Raw genomic sequence first — 18,146 nt, 5'->3', positions numbered from 1 at the left:
TGGCATGCAAATATTGAACTGAATCCTTATTGAAATGAGGAACATAATAATAGACTTTTACTGGAGATCCATTCAAAACTGCATGATATATGTTTTCGCATTCAATGTGTAACATATTTGCATTTGGCTTCCTGATTATTTCGGCAAGAAATATTTCTTCATTGCCAAAAGGAATAAGTATGATGATAAATTCTCAATCTTCACAAAAGCTGTCATGATTTGATAGTTCTGTGGGTGCCTGGCTAAAAGACATCGTAGTTAGTCTTTATTTGTAAAAGTACGCCGACATGATCCTCTGCTGGTAGACTTGGCCACAACACAGCTACACTATAGATGCTAAGGACTTGTGCAGTATCCCGTCTTTAAATCCATAATCACCAATTAGTATAACGATAGGTTTTCATACAGAAAGCTGAGAAATATTATTTTCATTTCGAAAATGTCATGGGTTTTAATGGAAAATGATCTCCAGTCTAGGAAAGTTTCTGAATCTCCTTGGCCTGTTAAACTTGTAAGCATAAAAGTTCCTTGTATGACCTGTATCATGGCCACGTCTTACGCTCGATCTTGACTGGTATCAGATCGACATCCAAGAGATGAAAAAGGGAAACATTCTATTAAATAAATCAGAAACTACATCCTTGTTACGTGTAGCGATGATGGGTATGCTTATTTGTTTGATGTGTGCTTTTATATATAATAATAAACAAATTAAAAATCAACTTACCATCATTAAAATTTGGAGGTGTATTTCCTACTTGTTCCTCGATCAACTCTAACATCCTCGTCCTGAAAATAGAAAAAAAAATGAAAATAGAAATGAAAAATACGACAGAAATCACATTTCACGGTGTAGAGAGTAGGTTGTACGCTATACGTATAAATACTCTTCTTTATTTACGTTATCTTTCTGATCTCTTCATGAATATGCACATGTACATATAAATCAACTGGTGATTACTACATGTAACTATGACGACACGTGAATAAAAACACAAAGAGCGCAAAAAGTGATGACGATCTGCACACACCACATGGTTTCACATTACCAAGTATACTCGAATACAAAGAGGAAGCAACATTTTTTATCATCCTCTCTAAAATTGATTTTAGGAAAACATAAGCGAGTTTTTACTAAAAGTACTGAAGATGCTGATTATGAGTTTAAGGTGGAAATTTATTTACCAACATATACGGGCCGTCGTTTTATCACCTATGCAGTTAATATAGAAATGATATTCATATCGTTCAGAATAAATTTTAGAATGTAGAAATTTATCCCTTCATATTGTTTATATGAGAGATATAAAACCAGAAGATATTCTCTACAAAAAAGTGTCATATGAGCTGTAGCTGTTGTGTTAATAGTATTTCATGCTCATGGCTATTACAATGAACATACAATAAACATCATAACATCAGCGAAGCAAGAAAAAAAACGTATACAGGAGGGAAAATAAAAGCCATGGGGGTCTCAACCGCCGTAATGGAACCATGGATCATTACCGGTTACTTCTGTGAACACTTAACGAGGGCACAGAAAACAAGCTTTAAGGTTTGCCCGAAATAGGTAGCCACTACGCTGTTACAAAGAACATGTTGTTTCTTGTATGCAAAATATCGCACTCCATAAATAACCATTCACACATTATTTTGACTTGCTAGTACTCGCCTATATATACGAAATTTGAAACTGTTGCTATTTCTTTAAGTTATTAATCTATTTATCAGTGGAAATTCAAAATACTTCAGTGCTGTCGAGCAAGAAAGGAGAGCATTTTCAAAATTGATTTTTTAGAAAGGTATAAAGAAAATGAGTAAATATATTGTCGCAAAATGTCAGACAATGTGTTTTTTGTAATCAAAACCATATCAGGTGAAAGGCGATAGAGCTTATGTCCAACCTCGAAACCTCGGTATGATTGGTCATTGAGGCCTCTGTGCACTTGAAATGAAAATTGTTCATAGCTCTCGCTAGGTTTCTGAGTTTAAGTAATATCTTTTTAATGTTTCTGTAGTTCGTATGGAAGAGTTTGTAAAAGTACATATTTTTCAGAATATGCATTATTTTATTCCCCCAGACAGATCAATTTCTCCAATGCTAAATATGTGTAAAGAAAACGGGATATTTAAACTGTAGAATGATAGTCTCGCATGACTTTAGAAATTTTGAAGATAGACAATAGGAAATATATACGCACGCGATGTTTCCATTGTTGTGTGATATTTATTCTATTATACCATTGTCTTCCATTCTGACGTAAGCCAAATACAATTTGCCACGTGAATTACATTAAAGTTTATATTTACATCTTTGCGTTACGCGAGCTGGCTATGATAGGTTTTACCAGTGTTGAAATATAGGAGATAAGATCACAATTCTATCAACATCAGCCATCACTTGATATATCTTATCAGTGGGTGGGGTACTGCTATCGTGACGTCACTGAATGTAAACCGTACGGAATCTTCCTCCTTATTTATTTCTACTTTTACCGTTTCAGGTTTATCCAAATATCCCCACATATTAATTGTAAATCCTGGCTACACGCATGCTCGGTCAGGTGTAAAGGAACGTTTGCGTTCAAAGATAATATTGTATTACAATATTTTTGTACCGAAGCTTTAATCTGATGGCGTCAGGCCCTAGCGACCGTTACTATCAACAAGCATGGCTCTTTATCAACATAGTGAGTCAGTTGATAGCTTCGTTATTTTTTAAGATTCTCCATCAAATGAATAGACTTGTACGAAGTCTGGGGGGCTTAAATCAAGATAATTAAGCCAGATGCCGTGTATAAATCCTTATCTCTACACTCAGGTTTAGGGTTATGTACACAATACCCAAATATATCTTCACCGAAAAAAAAACAAGATTTATCTTTCAAAAGTAAACCTTGTGTGCCCATGCATTCTGTATCTAAGTCTTCCGAGCGGACGCCGATTATCCACATGTAAACGCCCAGCTAGGCGAAAACCGCAGGTTTTGTGGCTATTTGCTGAAAGATATAGCTTCCAACTTCTAACTGTATGTTTTAATGAAATGGGATTTGCGACTTTTTGAAGGGGACTTTTGATCCAGTGACGCACGTACAAATAATCTATTTCGGTTTTTAAGAATACTTTTTTACGTCTGACGTAGCAAGGAATAACATTCTGGGTGTTACATTTATATTTATTCAGCTAATTCAACACACCTTAGTGTAAATCTCATCTTGTCATGCAGATTTTCTAGCTAAATAATGAACGTTCATCATTTAGAGTAACAGTACGAAATTTTTTCACAAAAGAAAACGTGTCCTAATTTAATACGCAATTATTGTTTCGCTACCGTGACGATTAGCAATACCATTAATTAGAGACATATAATCAAGTCTTGAAAATAAGCATTTGGTTCCATTGTGATGCTAATTAAGATAGCTTTGTAAATAAATATGTTAAAATATTGCTTAATTATTTTTAAAAAATTGCATTGAACCATTAATTCTGTATGTAAGTCGATTAAATTCATAAACGTTTCGAAATTATGCCGACCTCGATCTGCAGCTAAAGCAAATACTAGGCGATCATGAAAACAAGCTTGTCTCGAAAATAAGCGTAATAAAACCATGTGTAATTAATTTTGAAAAAAAAAGTTTTTTATTTTATTTACTTTACCGTACAAAAATTTTGAAAGAAATATCAAGCAAAAATTTCAAAAAATGTCATCACATACTCAAACCAAAAGCATGTCATGGAAAAAATTGCTCTTTGGCATGCATGGCATTTCTGAATGATTGTATCCAATCCATCAGGATCTGACTCTTCGCTCAAGTCATTTATTGGTCAATTTACTCGGTATTCTAAACACGGGATGTACATTATAAATATGTGTGGCTGCTTCCCAGACTCAATTTGAGGTTTGGCATTGGAAGCTAAAATATCACAAGTTTGGAAGGACGCTGTATATTATAATAACGCATCGTATCCTTTGTCTGTAGGTTTGATCAGTCGAAAATCAAATAAGTGATCTGCTCGCTTATATGCAGGCTACATGTTTGTTTATATTCAAAATGTCAACTAACGACAATATGTTAATATTTGCGGTTAACGAGTAGAATTCATTACCTTAAGATGTTCTTTCAGATTATTTGCCGGGGTAAGCTCTGCATTTGGATTTTCTGTCCCTAAGGATTACATGTCATGCCTATGCGTTACATAATTTAGACGTATGTTATGCTATTTGTAGATTAAAAAAAAGGTCTTTTTTACAAACAGGAAGCATACCTTCCTTTCTATATTCACGTAGGTCCATTTTGATATCCCTACCTTCCATTCTGTATCCCATACTTTTGGTCCATACATGTATACTATCACTGTATAACGAGTCCTAGAGGGTATATTCGTCCTTCATGATTACTATTTTAATAATTCTATGTAAGCGTTCTACTCAATGATATGCCTTTGTATAATCCTTCCGTGTAAGTAACTATTTTCAATAAAATGAACCTACAAATATAGCTTAGTAAGCTAAGACCACCTGGGAGCACATGGTGCAGGAAGCTAAGATAGCCTAATGGGCACATGGTGCAGGAAGCTAAGATGTCTTGGAGGTAACAAGGTGCAGGAAGCTAAGACAACCTAGAGGGCGCATGTACAGGAAGCTAAGACAACCGGGAGGCTCTTGGTGTATGAATCTAAAATATCATGGACGGCAAATGGTGCAGGAAGCTAAGACAACTTGGAGGGCACATAGCATAGGCAGCTAGGATATCCTGGAGGTCATAAGGTGCAAGAAGCTAAGATATATTTGGGGTCACAAGGTGCAGGAAGCTAAGACAACCTGGAAGGCACATGTGCAGTAAGCAAGTCTATCCTGGAGGTCGCAAGATGAAGGATGTTAAGAAGACCTGAATGGCACATGGCACATGAAGTAAGGATATCCTTGAGGTCACATGGTGCAGGAAGCTAAGAGGCCTTAGAGGTCACGAGGTACAGGAAGCCTAGACAAGCTGGAGGGCGCATGTGTAGGAAGCTAGGCTATTCTAGAGGTCACATTGTGCAGGAAGCTAAGAGGTCATGGAGGTCACAAGTTGCAGGAAGCGAGGACAATCTGGAGGTCACAAGGTGCAAGAAGTTAAGACAACCTGAAAGGCACATGGCACATGAAGTTAGGATATCCTGGAGGTCACACGGTGCAGGAAGCTATGAGATCCTGGAGAGCACATGGTGCTTAATTAGGTGAAAGAGATATTTCCTATAAACTGTATATCTATATCATACTCTAAGTCTCTAAACATCGACATACGCTTAGGCTAGAAAGTTAATTAAGAAATTTATACACAGCATATTCAAGAACACGGTTATGGGGCATTATATTATGGTGAATTAATTGATAACAGAAACACTGAAATCACTAATTCATCGTTCATATAACCTTAGTTTAAATATCTCGTACCACTCACTCGTTTAAGTGCTCCATGGGTCTCGGAATCGCTTGATTATGTCAATTGATAACAAAAACGCATGTCCTTCCTTAATCGCAAATTCAACTTCTGGTGACGTCACAATAACAGTGATATACTCTCAGAGGTGACTAAATTAGGAATCTCTATCTCGGCTCGTTTCCTTTCACCAAACGTCTTTTATACGCAACGCCCCCTTGATACTGCATAACTTTTGGCATTAGAGTTTGTCGTCACCAGACCTTGACATACTGTAACCATTATACTGTATATTGTAGTTAACGTGCAATCCATGACTCTCAGAATTGAATGGGATTCATGACGATACATAAATGGCATTTTCCATTTATTTATTTATTTTTTTATTTATTTTTTTATTTGAGATGTTCCATTGTATATGTCTTATAATTCAATGGAAACAGCAGAAGACGGAGTTCATTTCCATGTTAATATAATAGACCGGAAGTGTTGTCATGGCAATGTGTTTGTGACATTGGGAGAGATGTCTATGACAGTTTGTCTATAACACGATATTACGACACTGTAGGCAAGGCTCTCCAAAATTTATATAGTCCAATACATCTACGTGTCCATAGGAGTGTGCCAAGTAGTAAGCAGTAACTTGGAAAGTCGTCGACATTTCAGCAAGAAAATCCACCGAGCATACAATCGCACTACTCCTGATCGTTTTAATCTATATATATATATGGATCTTCTACGTATTCGTAATTGCATTTTACTATGCAGCCTGAAAATGCATTAAATATTCACAACGATTGTCTTAGGTAAAATTGAACTATAATGATATAGCACCTACTGATGTAGGACCTATCATCTGCGAAGGATTGTCATAAGGTTGCGTAATCGCAATTTGCAAATAGCCTCTCAATCATACGAAATGGAATTAGGTTAATAAAACTTATATTTATTTACAGGCATGGAGATTGACCAAGGAAAACTTTCGTTTCATTACAATAATGGAGGTTGACAAATGAAAACTTGCTACTTATCACAGGCATGGTAGTTGACCAATGAAAACGTTCGTTTCATTACAGTAATGGAGGTTGACCAATGGAAACTGACGTCTCATCGCAGGTATGGGGCTTGGCCATTGTCTTATATAAGACAGGGACGGAGAAATCAACTATCTACAGTACTATTTCATTCCCCCAAATACACTACGGCATCGCGCAGCTCTCTGAGTGGCTTTTGAAGTGTTTAATTTTCATATAGAATCGAATCTGGTCCATGAGTTCGGATTCCGGCTTTATCTACACGTAAATAGATTGATACGCTCTACAGCAGACCCTTGGTTCGTTTATATTAAGACCTCAGTCGGAATATATATATAGAACTTGTATATGTTACGTGCAAAACAATTCGATATATTTTACCGGTTATTTATAGCAGGTATACGTATAATGAATATATCACTATGATATTGTGAGTGAGGCGTGCGTGTCCATGTTTTCTCATTTCTCTAGGAGATACACGGTCTTTATTGTATTACAATACCTTAAAATCCAAACGATCAGAAATATTATCAAATATCAAAATGTAAAAACAACAAGATTTTCGTATCAAAGATGTATTTTATAGTACTGCTAATCAAATGTCATTTTTTAATTGAATTCCATTTTAAAGCAAAAAAAAACTTTGATTAACATGTGTGGAGAAGCTTAGACTCTCGTGAAATAATTCGAGGAAGACGCAATTGATCCTCTTTCTCACAACGGTAAAGCTCGCCAAAGTAAATATTGTCTCGGAATAAACTCATCGTATGAAGTAATATAAATTGTGGATAATTAAGGATTGAACCAACATGTTTCGGAAGGGTAAGCGTCTTCTGACTATCAACAACTCCCGCCGTGTAAATTTAGGTCAAATACAGTAGTAAATGTCATGTTCCAAAAATGTTAGCCGGGGTAGTGACTACAGAACCACACAATGGGGAATATTACAAAATCAATGAATACGAGATCGATATGGGTTCATAAAGTCAAAGGAAACAAGCTCAATCCATTTGACTGCTAAACCTGGATCACCAAAATGACATAGGAACTTGAAAACAATATCGACAACTGATTTTAGAGATTTTACTTTAATATTTCATTTTTGTCACTACCGTAAGTGAATACTACATTTAGCAGATATATATTTACAATTATTTTTGCAAATTTAAACCTTTTTTTCAAGCCAAGCCTCTTGATCCGGACGGAAGGACAAGAGGGGTCTTACAGTTGGAGGTAACAGGAAAACCCGGGAAAAATTCATGTGGTTAGGCAGGTAACCCCATACCTTTTCATGTCCGATCGGGGACTCCAACCTCGGCCGTCTTGGTGAAAGGCAAGTGTGTTACCACTGTACCACCCGATCATCCCAATTATGCATTTATACATGAACTGATATTTTCAATTGCATTTGCAATGACTTTGTTTCTTGTTGTATGCTAAAATCATATAACGCTATACAAAGTCTGCTGGTCGTCTCGTGCTCAGTATTAAGACAAGCACATAAATAAAACACGAAGGCCAAACAACGATACAGTTTGCTGAATGCACAAAATCTATTTTTATCAAGATAGCTCAAATGACATTTCAGATTAGTTGTGGTTGAATTATGCCAAATTAGCGATGGTATGATGCAGTTTGTGATCGATGTTTATTTTACCATGGAGAATTCACACAGCCTCGCTTTCGTGTTTGCATCCCTAAGGAATGTCTATCCAGGGTTTCTCTTCGAAGCCTTCTAAGCTTTTGCAAGTGTCGATTTATTTTATCTTCAATTAAAATTGCATACTTGATGTAAATATCACACAATTTGATAGCAGTGATTCTCAATTTAGTCTCGGCGAACGCCTTGTCATCGCGCAGAATTCATACCCCTTCTAATAATTAATAATTAGAAGAAAATTTATAATTTTCGTCAAGCTTCCAAAACGTGGCCCGCTACCTGTCAGTTGGTCCTGTCTAAGACGCCTATGTGCTTTCGGCATCAACTCATAGCGCCACTTGTTGCTGTAAAGCATCCGGCGATGAATCGATACCGGTCTCTGAGTGGAAGGTATTGGGACAGTAGGCTACTATTGTGTCAGTCTGGCGCGTGCGTCTGGGACATTTCCATTGTCTCTTGTTTCGGTTCTTCTCCGTCTATATATAACTCTTCCAACACTTTGTCGACTACGATCCAATGATTACTTGTTATGTTTAAGGTCCTAAATTGCATTTCATCAATATTTCGCTTTCGAAATTGAGTCAAAATTGATTTTTTTAAGATATGGCGTCAGTTTCGCTACCATCTGAATTAAATAAATATAATTGAAATGAAACCTCCCAGTAGCTAAGAAATCTATACTCATATGCGTAAAGGACGGTTTCTGCACCGACTTCATTAATCTTAACCATTCTGTACCAAATAAAATATAGGTTCTATATTTACAATACGATACAGTAGATAGTTTATGGACGCAAGCATGACAGTATCTATATTTCCGTATCATTATTGGTATACAGGGCAGGACATGATGAGAACGTACATACGTTTTGTGTTACTGTGAAGATTGGGGACATTCTAGTTTTTTATGAGAAGCTCATCAGCCTCGGAGACAGAATGTGTTTCCTATTAGTGAACGTATGTCTATCTGAAAACCATTTAGGACACTTCGTTAAGTACTTCATTCCAGGATGATAAAAAAAAACTAAGCGCGTCACATGTGTAAGTTGCATTCGTGTCTAACATGTAATTGAACATGTTTATTACACTGATGGTCATCCGTCGTTTCACTGTTGGTTGTCGGTCTTATGTCCGTTAAAGAAGACGTACATTAGACTGGTGATCGACCGTCCAAAGTCCGTCAATGAAAATCAACTTTAGTTGTCCGTCTTTCGTTCGTCATTGAAGACATACATTACGTCTGTCTACAGTCCGTGGTAGACATACATTACGTATTCCTAACGTCCGTCCTTGACGACTTAAATTGTACCGCTAATAGACCGTCTTATGTCCGTCTACCGTCCGTCATTGAAGACTTAATTTCTATCATTACTCGTCCGTCTTCGTCTGTCATTGAAGATAATTATATTCATATCAGCTATAATCGACCGTCTTACGTCCGCATTGAAGATACTTTACACTGGCAATCGTTTGCCATTGACGATGCACACTTCATTTACAATCTTATGATCATCCGTGTATCGTCGGTCGTGTAAGAATCAAATTAAAACTGAAAATCAAATATTGTTTACGTCTGCTTTACTTTAACTGAATTGTTACAGCTAAATGTAACTTGAGAAATCCCAGAAAATCTACTTTATACTATTTGAGGGGAATTATGTAAGGTAAGGACCTTGTTAGTTCGGAATGATACTACAGGCCTTGTTTCCCACATCAGCAGTAACCACAGTATTACGTCAAGGAACCGGCGATCTGTGCCATGTATCTGTCACTCCAAACGTCAGCCACATTATCCAATACAATCATTTATTACTACATCATTATATTGAAAATCGTTTATGATCTATCTTCTAAGAAAAAAGTCATCGTTACTGTCCTTTCACATCATTTGATGATGGCGATTAGCTTTCACTTAATGGGTCGTTAATGTCAAATGTGAGCTTACGTTTGCCAGCGCTGGTTTCCTCCTGACGTTAGTGTAATTACGTAAATTGCTTTTAGACATTAATTAAATATTGGGTTACGTCCCCTGCACTTGCTGAGCAAATTATCTCCCTTGGACTTATTGCTTTCTGACATATAAAGTTGTATGATGATGAGCGTTTTGGCAGGGACAGTTGATGTTATGTAACTCAATCTGGTTTTAGTTCATTTACGGATCTTAATTGGAAGATGTTAATGGTTAAACTACAAGACCTTTAAAGCTTAATATTCTCCTGTGTGGGGGCCACAAACGCTCAGTCGGTTGGGGTGGAATATCTGACTAAATGAAATCTAGGGTGAAAAACCGAGATGGTTGGTGCGATTTTTTTCCGGGGCGGACCACAGGTAAAAGTTACGATATCCGGAAATATCTACATTGTATAGGCGGACTGTGTTGTTCTGTGTTGTTGTGACCACCCAAGTTGATTTTGATATCATTCGGCCGTTTGATATTCGTAGTGGTATTCACCAACTACTACAAGGAGATATCGCCTCAAGATTTAAATTGGCGATATATCCAACATTCTCCCGTATTTCAGGTAATCAAATAATGTATATTGTTTGATTCTAATGATAATTGAACATTTAGACATTCATATTTTCTGGATAACCGTAAACAGTTCTGACGGAGTAAGTGATATATACTAAACCAGGGAAACGTCAAATATATAGAAAACATATCAGATTTTTGTATTTGTGATGAAAGTAACATAATTCTCTGCCAAACATGATAAGGTCTCTCGATATAGCGTTACCTGTTTTAGTAGCCTTGCTAGATCAGTCAGTTGATACTGTCTACAACATGTTTCTGTCTTGTTTTCTGTCAAGATATGCCTTCTATAGTAACACATAGGAGAAATGATAATACACCTCTCTGGAGACATCTGTGAAATGTAAAACTTAACAGTGTATATCTTGGCAGGGTTAGGGGTTAGGGGTTGAGAAGAAGGCGCATAATACTCTCAGAATATAGAAAAATAAAAACAAACAAACTGACAAAATGGCAATACTCGCAGCTGTCGTTGTAATTAATCATAAGAAATATATGTAAATACAAAAATGAGACATATCAAAAATATGATATTATAACGTTTTATACTAACACACACTTACCGAATTGGCATTTTCATAAATCTCAATTGTTCATTAATACTTACAGGAACTTTAAGAGTGTAAATGCAACCTTTAAAAAATGATCAACTTGAGAAGCATTAGATAATATGAACTTGAACGTTTTGCAAGCATAAATAGCTTTCGCTTTTTTCGTTCTTTCATTTCCGTATTAGTTTGCATACGAACCAAAAGATGAAAGAGTTTTCATGCAATCACAATACAGATAACAATATTTCATTATTTTCAAAAATTTGTTTAGAAAATGTTCAAAACCATATTGAAGAAGGTATAAAATATTATTGCAGTTAGATACATATCTATATATTTTTTATTATTATTTATTTTATTATTATTATTTTTTTTTTTTTTTGCGAAATAGTGCACTCATATGTTGAAGGTATGAAATGTGTGCAACATGGTTCGGTTGAAGGTGTAAAGTTTTACACTTTTTGTTGAAGGTATAAAATGTTTTTATTACATGGTTCGGTTGAAGATATTAAGTTATATACTATTTAACAATTTAAAGTGTAACACTTTTTGTAGATATTTTTGAGTTCAATGTACAAAATGTATAGTATCACATTGTTTGGGGGATAATATAACAACGAGTAAGAGGAAATGAAAAGATGGCGTACATGTTTGTTAAAAAAAAAAGGAAGAAAAATAACCCATGACTGTCTCTGTCAGACGTTACCGACAGTAAACAAAAGTGATGAATTGACAATTCCGGATATCGCAACAGTCAGTTGGTTTGAAACACTGGATACTCGCTTGTCTCCCTGGTAACGGTCATTTGTTTACACGTGTCACAATCCTCCTCGATCAATACCAATGAATTCTGCTGGCGGAGCTTTCGCCATTCACGTGTTTCTGTGTTCTTCCGTAATAATGATTTTGTTCATCTATTCGCACTGAGCAATATTTTTTCGTAAATGCTTTAGATATTTTTATGTCATACTCTTTCAAATGGTTCTTTTAAGCTATTTTTGAGAAAAGAAGACATTGCGAAAAAAGAAAAATTGAAAACAAATGTATTGTACAGCAAGTGATAGTCTATTTATTAATTTCCCTGGAAATATTTTTTTATTATTATTATTATTAAGTTTTGGTAAAAACGCGAAATGTTAACGAGCGAAAAACAATATAACGTATCTATTTTTAGCCCCACGTACAGCTTTTTGTTTACGGTTATAACATCCACTCAATAAGTTTGTTCTACCGTAAATCTTGCAAATGTGGCCAAAGAAAAATAATAACAACTTCGTGAATGTCCTGAATTGCTGAAACATACTACTCCATTGCATATGCAAAATTATCATAGCTATAGTTCATGGTTACACGCCTACATATGAGGAAAAGGTGGTTTCTTGATGACATATATATGATGTGGCCAGGATCTTAAATCTGATTCATACTGGTATCCAAACATTTTGTCAAAGTTCGTAATTTACAGCGAACAAACTTCTTTCCATATTGTAAATTTTCTTGTTTGCAAAAATATTTTAAGATAAGATCGAACGAACTTAATTAAAGAAACAGAAGCTATGCAAGTGAACAGTTAATAATATCGAGAAAAATTTTACGGTATGCGGGTCCGTAGCAACCTTAATTAAATGCCAATTTCACTAACATGATTATATAACCATAGATTCAAGGTCAAAGGCACGCTCAAGATAAGGATCAATAAATTGTTTGAATCTGAAATTTTGAAATTCATCAATATAGTTTTATCTGATTGATTCGAATGCCGTTACCAATGAATGCTATTGTTGTGTTATACCCCGGAAGCTTTGCTCGAAGTGGCCCTGTTACATGGGCAAGACTGCAGATTGATGAATCGAGACGTTAAGCCCAGACTTTTTGTTTGTTTCTTTGTTTAACGTCCTTGCAAAAGTAGCATGTGTCCATAGGGGATATCAACAACCAGGGCCATATGAGGACGGGTGTCCATAGGGGATATCAACAGCCAGGGTCATATGAGTACGGGTGTCTATAGGGGATATCAACAGCCAGGGTCATATGGGTACGGGTGTCTATAGGGGATATCAACAGCCAGGGTCATATGAGTACGGGTGTCTATAGGGGATATCAACAGCCAGGGTCATATGAGTACGGGTGTCTATAGGGGATATCAACAACCAGGGCCATATGAGGACGGGTGTCTATAGGGGATATCAACAGTCAGGGTCATATGAGTACGTTTGTCTATAGGAGACACCAACAGCCAGGGTCATATGAGGACGGGTGTCTATAGGGGATATCAACAACCAGGGTCATATGAGTACGGGTGTCTATAGGGGATATCAACAGCCAGGGTCATATGAGTACGTTTGTCTATAGGGGATATCAACAGCCAGGGTCATATGAGTACGGGTGTCTATAGGGGATATCACACTGCCAGGGTCATATGAAGACGGGTGTCTATAGGGGATATCAACAGCCAGGGTCATATGGGTACGGGTGTATATAGGGGATATCAACAGCCAGGTTCATATGAGTACGGGTGTCTATAGGGGATATCAACAGCCAGGGCCATATGAGTACGGGTGTCCATAGGGGATATCAACAGCCAGGGCCATATGAGTACGGGTGTCTATAGGGGATATCAACAGTCAGGGTCATATGAGTACGGGTGTCTATAGGAGATATCAACAACCAGGGCCATATGAGTACGGATGTCTATAGGGGATATCAACAGTCAGAGTCATATGAGTACGGGTGTCCATAGGGGATATCAACAGCCAGGGCCATATGAGTACGGATGTCTATAGGGGATATCAACAGTCAGGGTCATATGAGTACGGGTGTCCATAGGGGATATCAACAGCCAGGGCCATATGAGTACGGGTGTCTATAGGGGATGTCAACAGCTAAGGTCATATGAGTACGGGTGTCTAAAGGGGATATCAACAGCCAGGGCCATATGAGGACGGTTGTCTATAGGGGATATCAACAGCCAGGGTCATATGAGGACGGGTGTCTAAAGGGGATATCAACAACCAGGGCCATATGAGGACGGGTGTCTAAAGGGGATATCAACAGCCAGGGCCATGTGAGTACGGGTGTCTATAGGGGATATCAACAGCCAGGGTCATATGGGTACGGGTGTCTATAGGGGATATCAACAGCCAGGGTCATATGAGTACGGGTGTCTATAGGGGATATCAACAGCCAGGGTCATATGAGTACGGGTGTCTATAGGGGATATCACACAACAAGGGTCATATGAGTACGGGTGTCTATAGGGGATATCAACAACCAGGGCCATATGAGTACGGGTGTCTATAGGGGATATCAACAGCCAGGGTCATATGAGTACGGATGTCTATATGGGATATCACACAGCCAGGGTCATATGAGTACGGGTGTCTATAGGGGATATCAACAGCCAGGGTCATATGAGTACGGATGTCTATATGGGATATCACACAGCCAGGGTCATATGAGTACGGGTGTCTATAGGGGATATCAACAGCCAGTGTCATATGAGTACGGGTGTCTATAGGGGATGTCAACAGCCAGGGTCATATGAGTACGTTTGTTTATAGGAGACACCAACAGCCAGGGTCATATGAGGACGGGTGTCTATAGGGGATATCAACAGCCAGGGTCATATGAGTACGGGTGTCTATAGGGGATATCAACAGTCAGGGTCATATGAGTACGGGTGTCTATAGGGGACATCAACAGCCAGTGTCATATGAGTACGGGTGTCTATAGGGCATATCAACAGTCAGGGTCATATGAGTACGGATGTCTATATAGAGAAAATCAACAGTCAGGGTCATATGAGTACGGGTGTCTATAGAGAAAATCAACAGCCATGGTCATATGAGTACGGGTGTCTATAGGAGACACCAACAACCAGGGTCATATGAGTACGGGTGTCTATAGGGGATATCAACAGCCAGGGTCATATGAGTACGGATGTCTATAGGGGATATCACACAGCCAGGGTCATATGAGTACGGGTGTCTATAGGGGATATCAACAGCCAGGGTCATATGAGTACGGGTGTCTATAGAGGGATATCAACAGCCAGGGTCATATGAGCACGGGTGTCTATAGGGGATATTCAACAGCCAGGGTCATATGAGTACGGATTGTCTATAGGGGAGATCAACAGCCAGGGTCATATGAGTACGGGTTGGTCTATAGGGCTATCACCAACAGCCGGGTCATATGAGGACGATGTCTATTATGGGATGTACACCAACAGCCAGGGTCATATGAGGGACGGGATGTCTATTAGGGGATGGTCAACTGAGCTCAGCGGTCCATATTCGAGTATCGGGTGTAGTCTATAGGGGATTAGTGCAACAGCAGGGTCATATGACATGTACGGGTAGTCTATGGGGATATCACCAGTCAGGGTCATAATGAGTACGGCTGTTTCTATAGGGGATATCAACAGGCAGGGGTCCATATAAGCATTGAGCGGCTTTCAGTTGGCATTCATAGTCAATATGAATGCCAACTGGAAGCCGTTCAATGCTTAAATATTTACATTTACACTGCAGCCCCACTATATAACTTTACCAAGCTCACTTGGAAGTTATGAGTCCATAACTTCCAAATCTTTATTATGACGTCATCAATATAATGACGTCATGATTGTCACGTCGTCGATAACGAAAGATGGCTGTTGAAAAGGCTGTTCCGTCTTTGACGATAATAATTTGTTCATTCATCGTCGGAGCAAACTTCCTGGATATAGTCTTTAAAAATCGTTGTAAAATGTAAATATAAGCATTGAACTGCTTTCAGTTGAAAGTTATGGGCTGATGAATGCCAACTGGACAAAGGCAAATTTAATGAAGCGCGCTAGCGCTTCATGTTGAATTTGCCTTTGTCCAGTTGGCATTCATCAGCCCATAACTTCCAGCTGAAAGCAGTTCAATGCTTAAATGAGTACGGGTGTCTATAGAGAAAATCAACAGTCAGGGTCATATGAGTACGGGTGTCTATAAGGGATATCAACAACCAGGGTCATATGAGTACAGGTGTTTATAGGAGAAACCAACAACCAGGGTCATATGAGTACAGGCGTCTATAGGGGACATCAACAGCGAGGGTCATATGAGGATATGTGTCTATAGGGGATATCAACAGCCAGGGTCATAAAAGCGCGGATGTATATAGGAGACACCAACAGCCAGGGTCATATGAGTACGGATGTCTATAGGAGACACCAATAGCCGGAGTTATATGATGACGGGTGTCAAGGTGACACCAACAGCCAGGGTCATAATTATAAGGACGGGTGTCAAGGAGATGGCAACAGCCACGGTCATATGAGGATCGGTGTCTTGAGGAACACCAACAGACAAGGTCATGTGAGAACTGGTGTCAAGGATGGAGGTCAGCGAGACCCCAATACAAAGTTCTTGTGTAACCGTTCGTTCGCTCTGTAATGTCCCCTAAGACACATAAATATCTTTCTAAAGAACGTTTCCTCTGAATCAGTGCATGAGTTCAAATATCAACTAATCTAATCGTGCATTATTTTAACTCTTGGTGGTGTGTACGTATTGTAATATTTACGGTAATCTTACTACCACAGAAGACTTGTTCTATTTTTCCATAGATTCTCGATCAATTGTATGGGACGTATCCAATGGCTTGCTACATCACATTTTATCAGCGGGTTTCATGTAACAGTTTTTGCTTCAAGTAAATTCTCAAGAAGGATGCTTGACGTTGTGCGATAATTGACGATTAATATCAACAAAGCTTGTTTAAATAGCTTGTAAAAGTTGGCCAGATACTAAGTATTTGAACTTGATATAAACAAAACAAGACAGACGCTTCGCCATGAACATTTCAGAAACACGAGTAATGACAAGATAAGCCTCCACGCGTCATGTATATAAATCATGCATGTATATTTGAAGGAGATCTTCTGTCGAACATGAGAAGGTACAAGGGAATTTCCACTCCCTCCCTCTTCATGCTATGTTTCATTTCTCTTTTATAAAACATGCATGTAAATCTCCTCCCTGTAACCGTAAATTAGTTCGGATAAGAAGGAGCGGGATGTCTGATCGAGACGTCCGATTTGACAGCACCTATTGTTATGGCGCCCACTTCCCTGATCAAACATATGCAGGCTAGCCTCTTTAAAGACTTATTGGATTCCGTCGTATCCGACATAACTGTATGAATATCAGAATAATGTACAGCACACCTCCGTATTGTCTTATTCTGAAGCTTTAGAACCAGTCACCTGTCTTTAATAGAAGATTGGCGACATTACACACCACACTCCATAGGTACATAGACAGTCCTGTCAGTGCGATAAGTAAACAAGGAAACATAAACAAATGTTGCTGTTGTTATTTTAGCATAACTTCACACTTGACACGTTTGAATAAATGTTGGTTCTTTGTTGTTTATCCTCTTATCAACATAAAAAGGTCATTAGTATGGTTTATGTAAAACGCGACTGATCAAAGTCAAAGCTGAGCAAGCTTACTTACAAGAGATAATGCTTACTAACAAAAGAGAGTAAGCTTACTTACAAATGAAGTTAGTTACTAACAAGAGAGAATGCTTACTAAAAAAAGAAAATGCTAACCAATAAGAGAGAATGCTTAATAACAAGAGAGAAAGCTAACTAACAGAAGAGAATGCTTACTAACAAGATAGTATGCTTAATTACATGAGAGAATGTTTAATAACAAGAGAGAATGTTTAATAACAAGAGAGACTGTTTGATAACAAGAGAGACTGTTTAATAACAAGAGAGAATGTTTAATAACAAGAGGGAATGTTTAATAACAAGATAGTATGCTTAATTACATGAGAGAATGCTTAATTACATGAGAGAATGTTTAATAACAAGTGGGAATGTTTAATAACAAGATAGTATGCTTAATTACATGAGAGAATGCTTAATTACATGAGAGAATGTTTAATAACAAGAGAGAATGT

The 18,146-nt window shown here is 37.8% G+C and overlaps 1 protein-coding gene across 1 annotated transcript in view; it reads right to left on the bottom strand.

The window, feature by feature from the left end:
• LOC117329630 (glycine receptor subunit alpha-2-like) overlaps window positions 1–18,146 on the bottom strand; it is an 86,695-nt gene that overhangs the window by 13,892 nt on the left and 54,657 nt on the right. The window contains exon 2 of the mRNA XM_033887656.1: window positions 728–789. Within this exon, the coding sequence (XP_033743547.1) occupies window positions 728–789 (62 nt within the window). The remainder of the gene's footprint in view (window positions 1–727; window positions 790–18,146) is intronic.

This window comes from Pecten maximus, chromosome 6 (genome assembly GCF_902652985.1).
Source record: "Pecten maximus chromosome 6, xPecMax1.1, whole genome shotgun sequence".
NCBI classification, from domain to species: Eukaryota; Metazoa; Mollusca; class Bivalvia; order Pectinida; family Pectinidae; genus Pecten; species Pecten maximus.
This window is presented reverse-complemented; position numbering and strand designations above follow the sequence as displayed.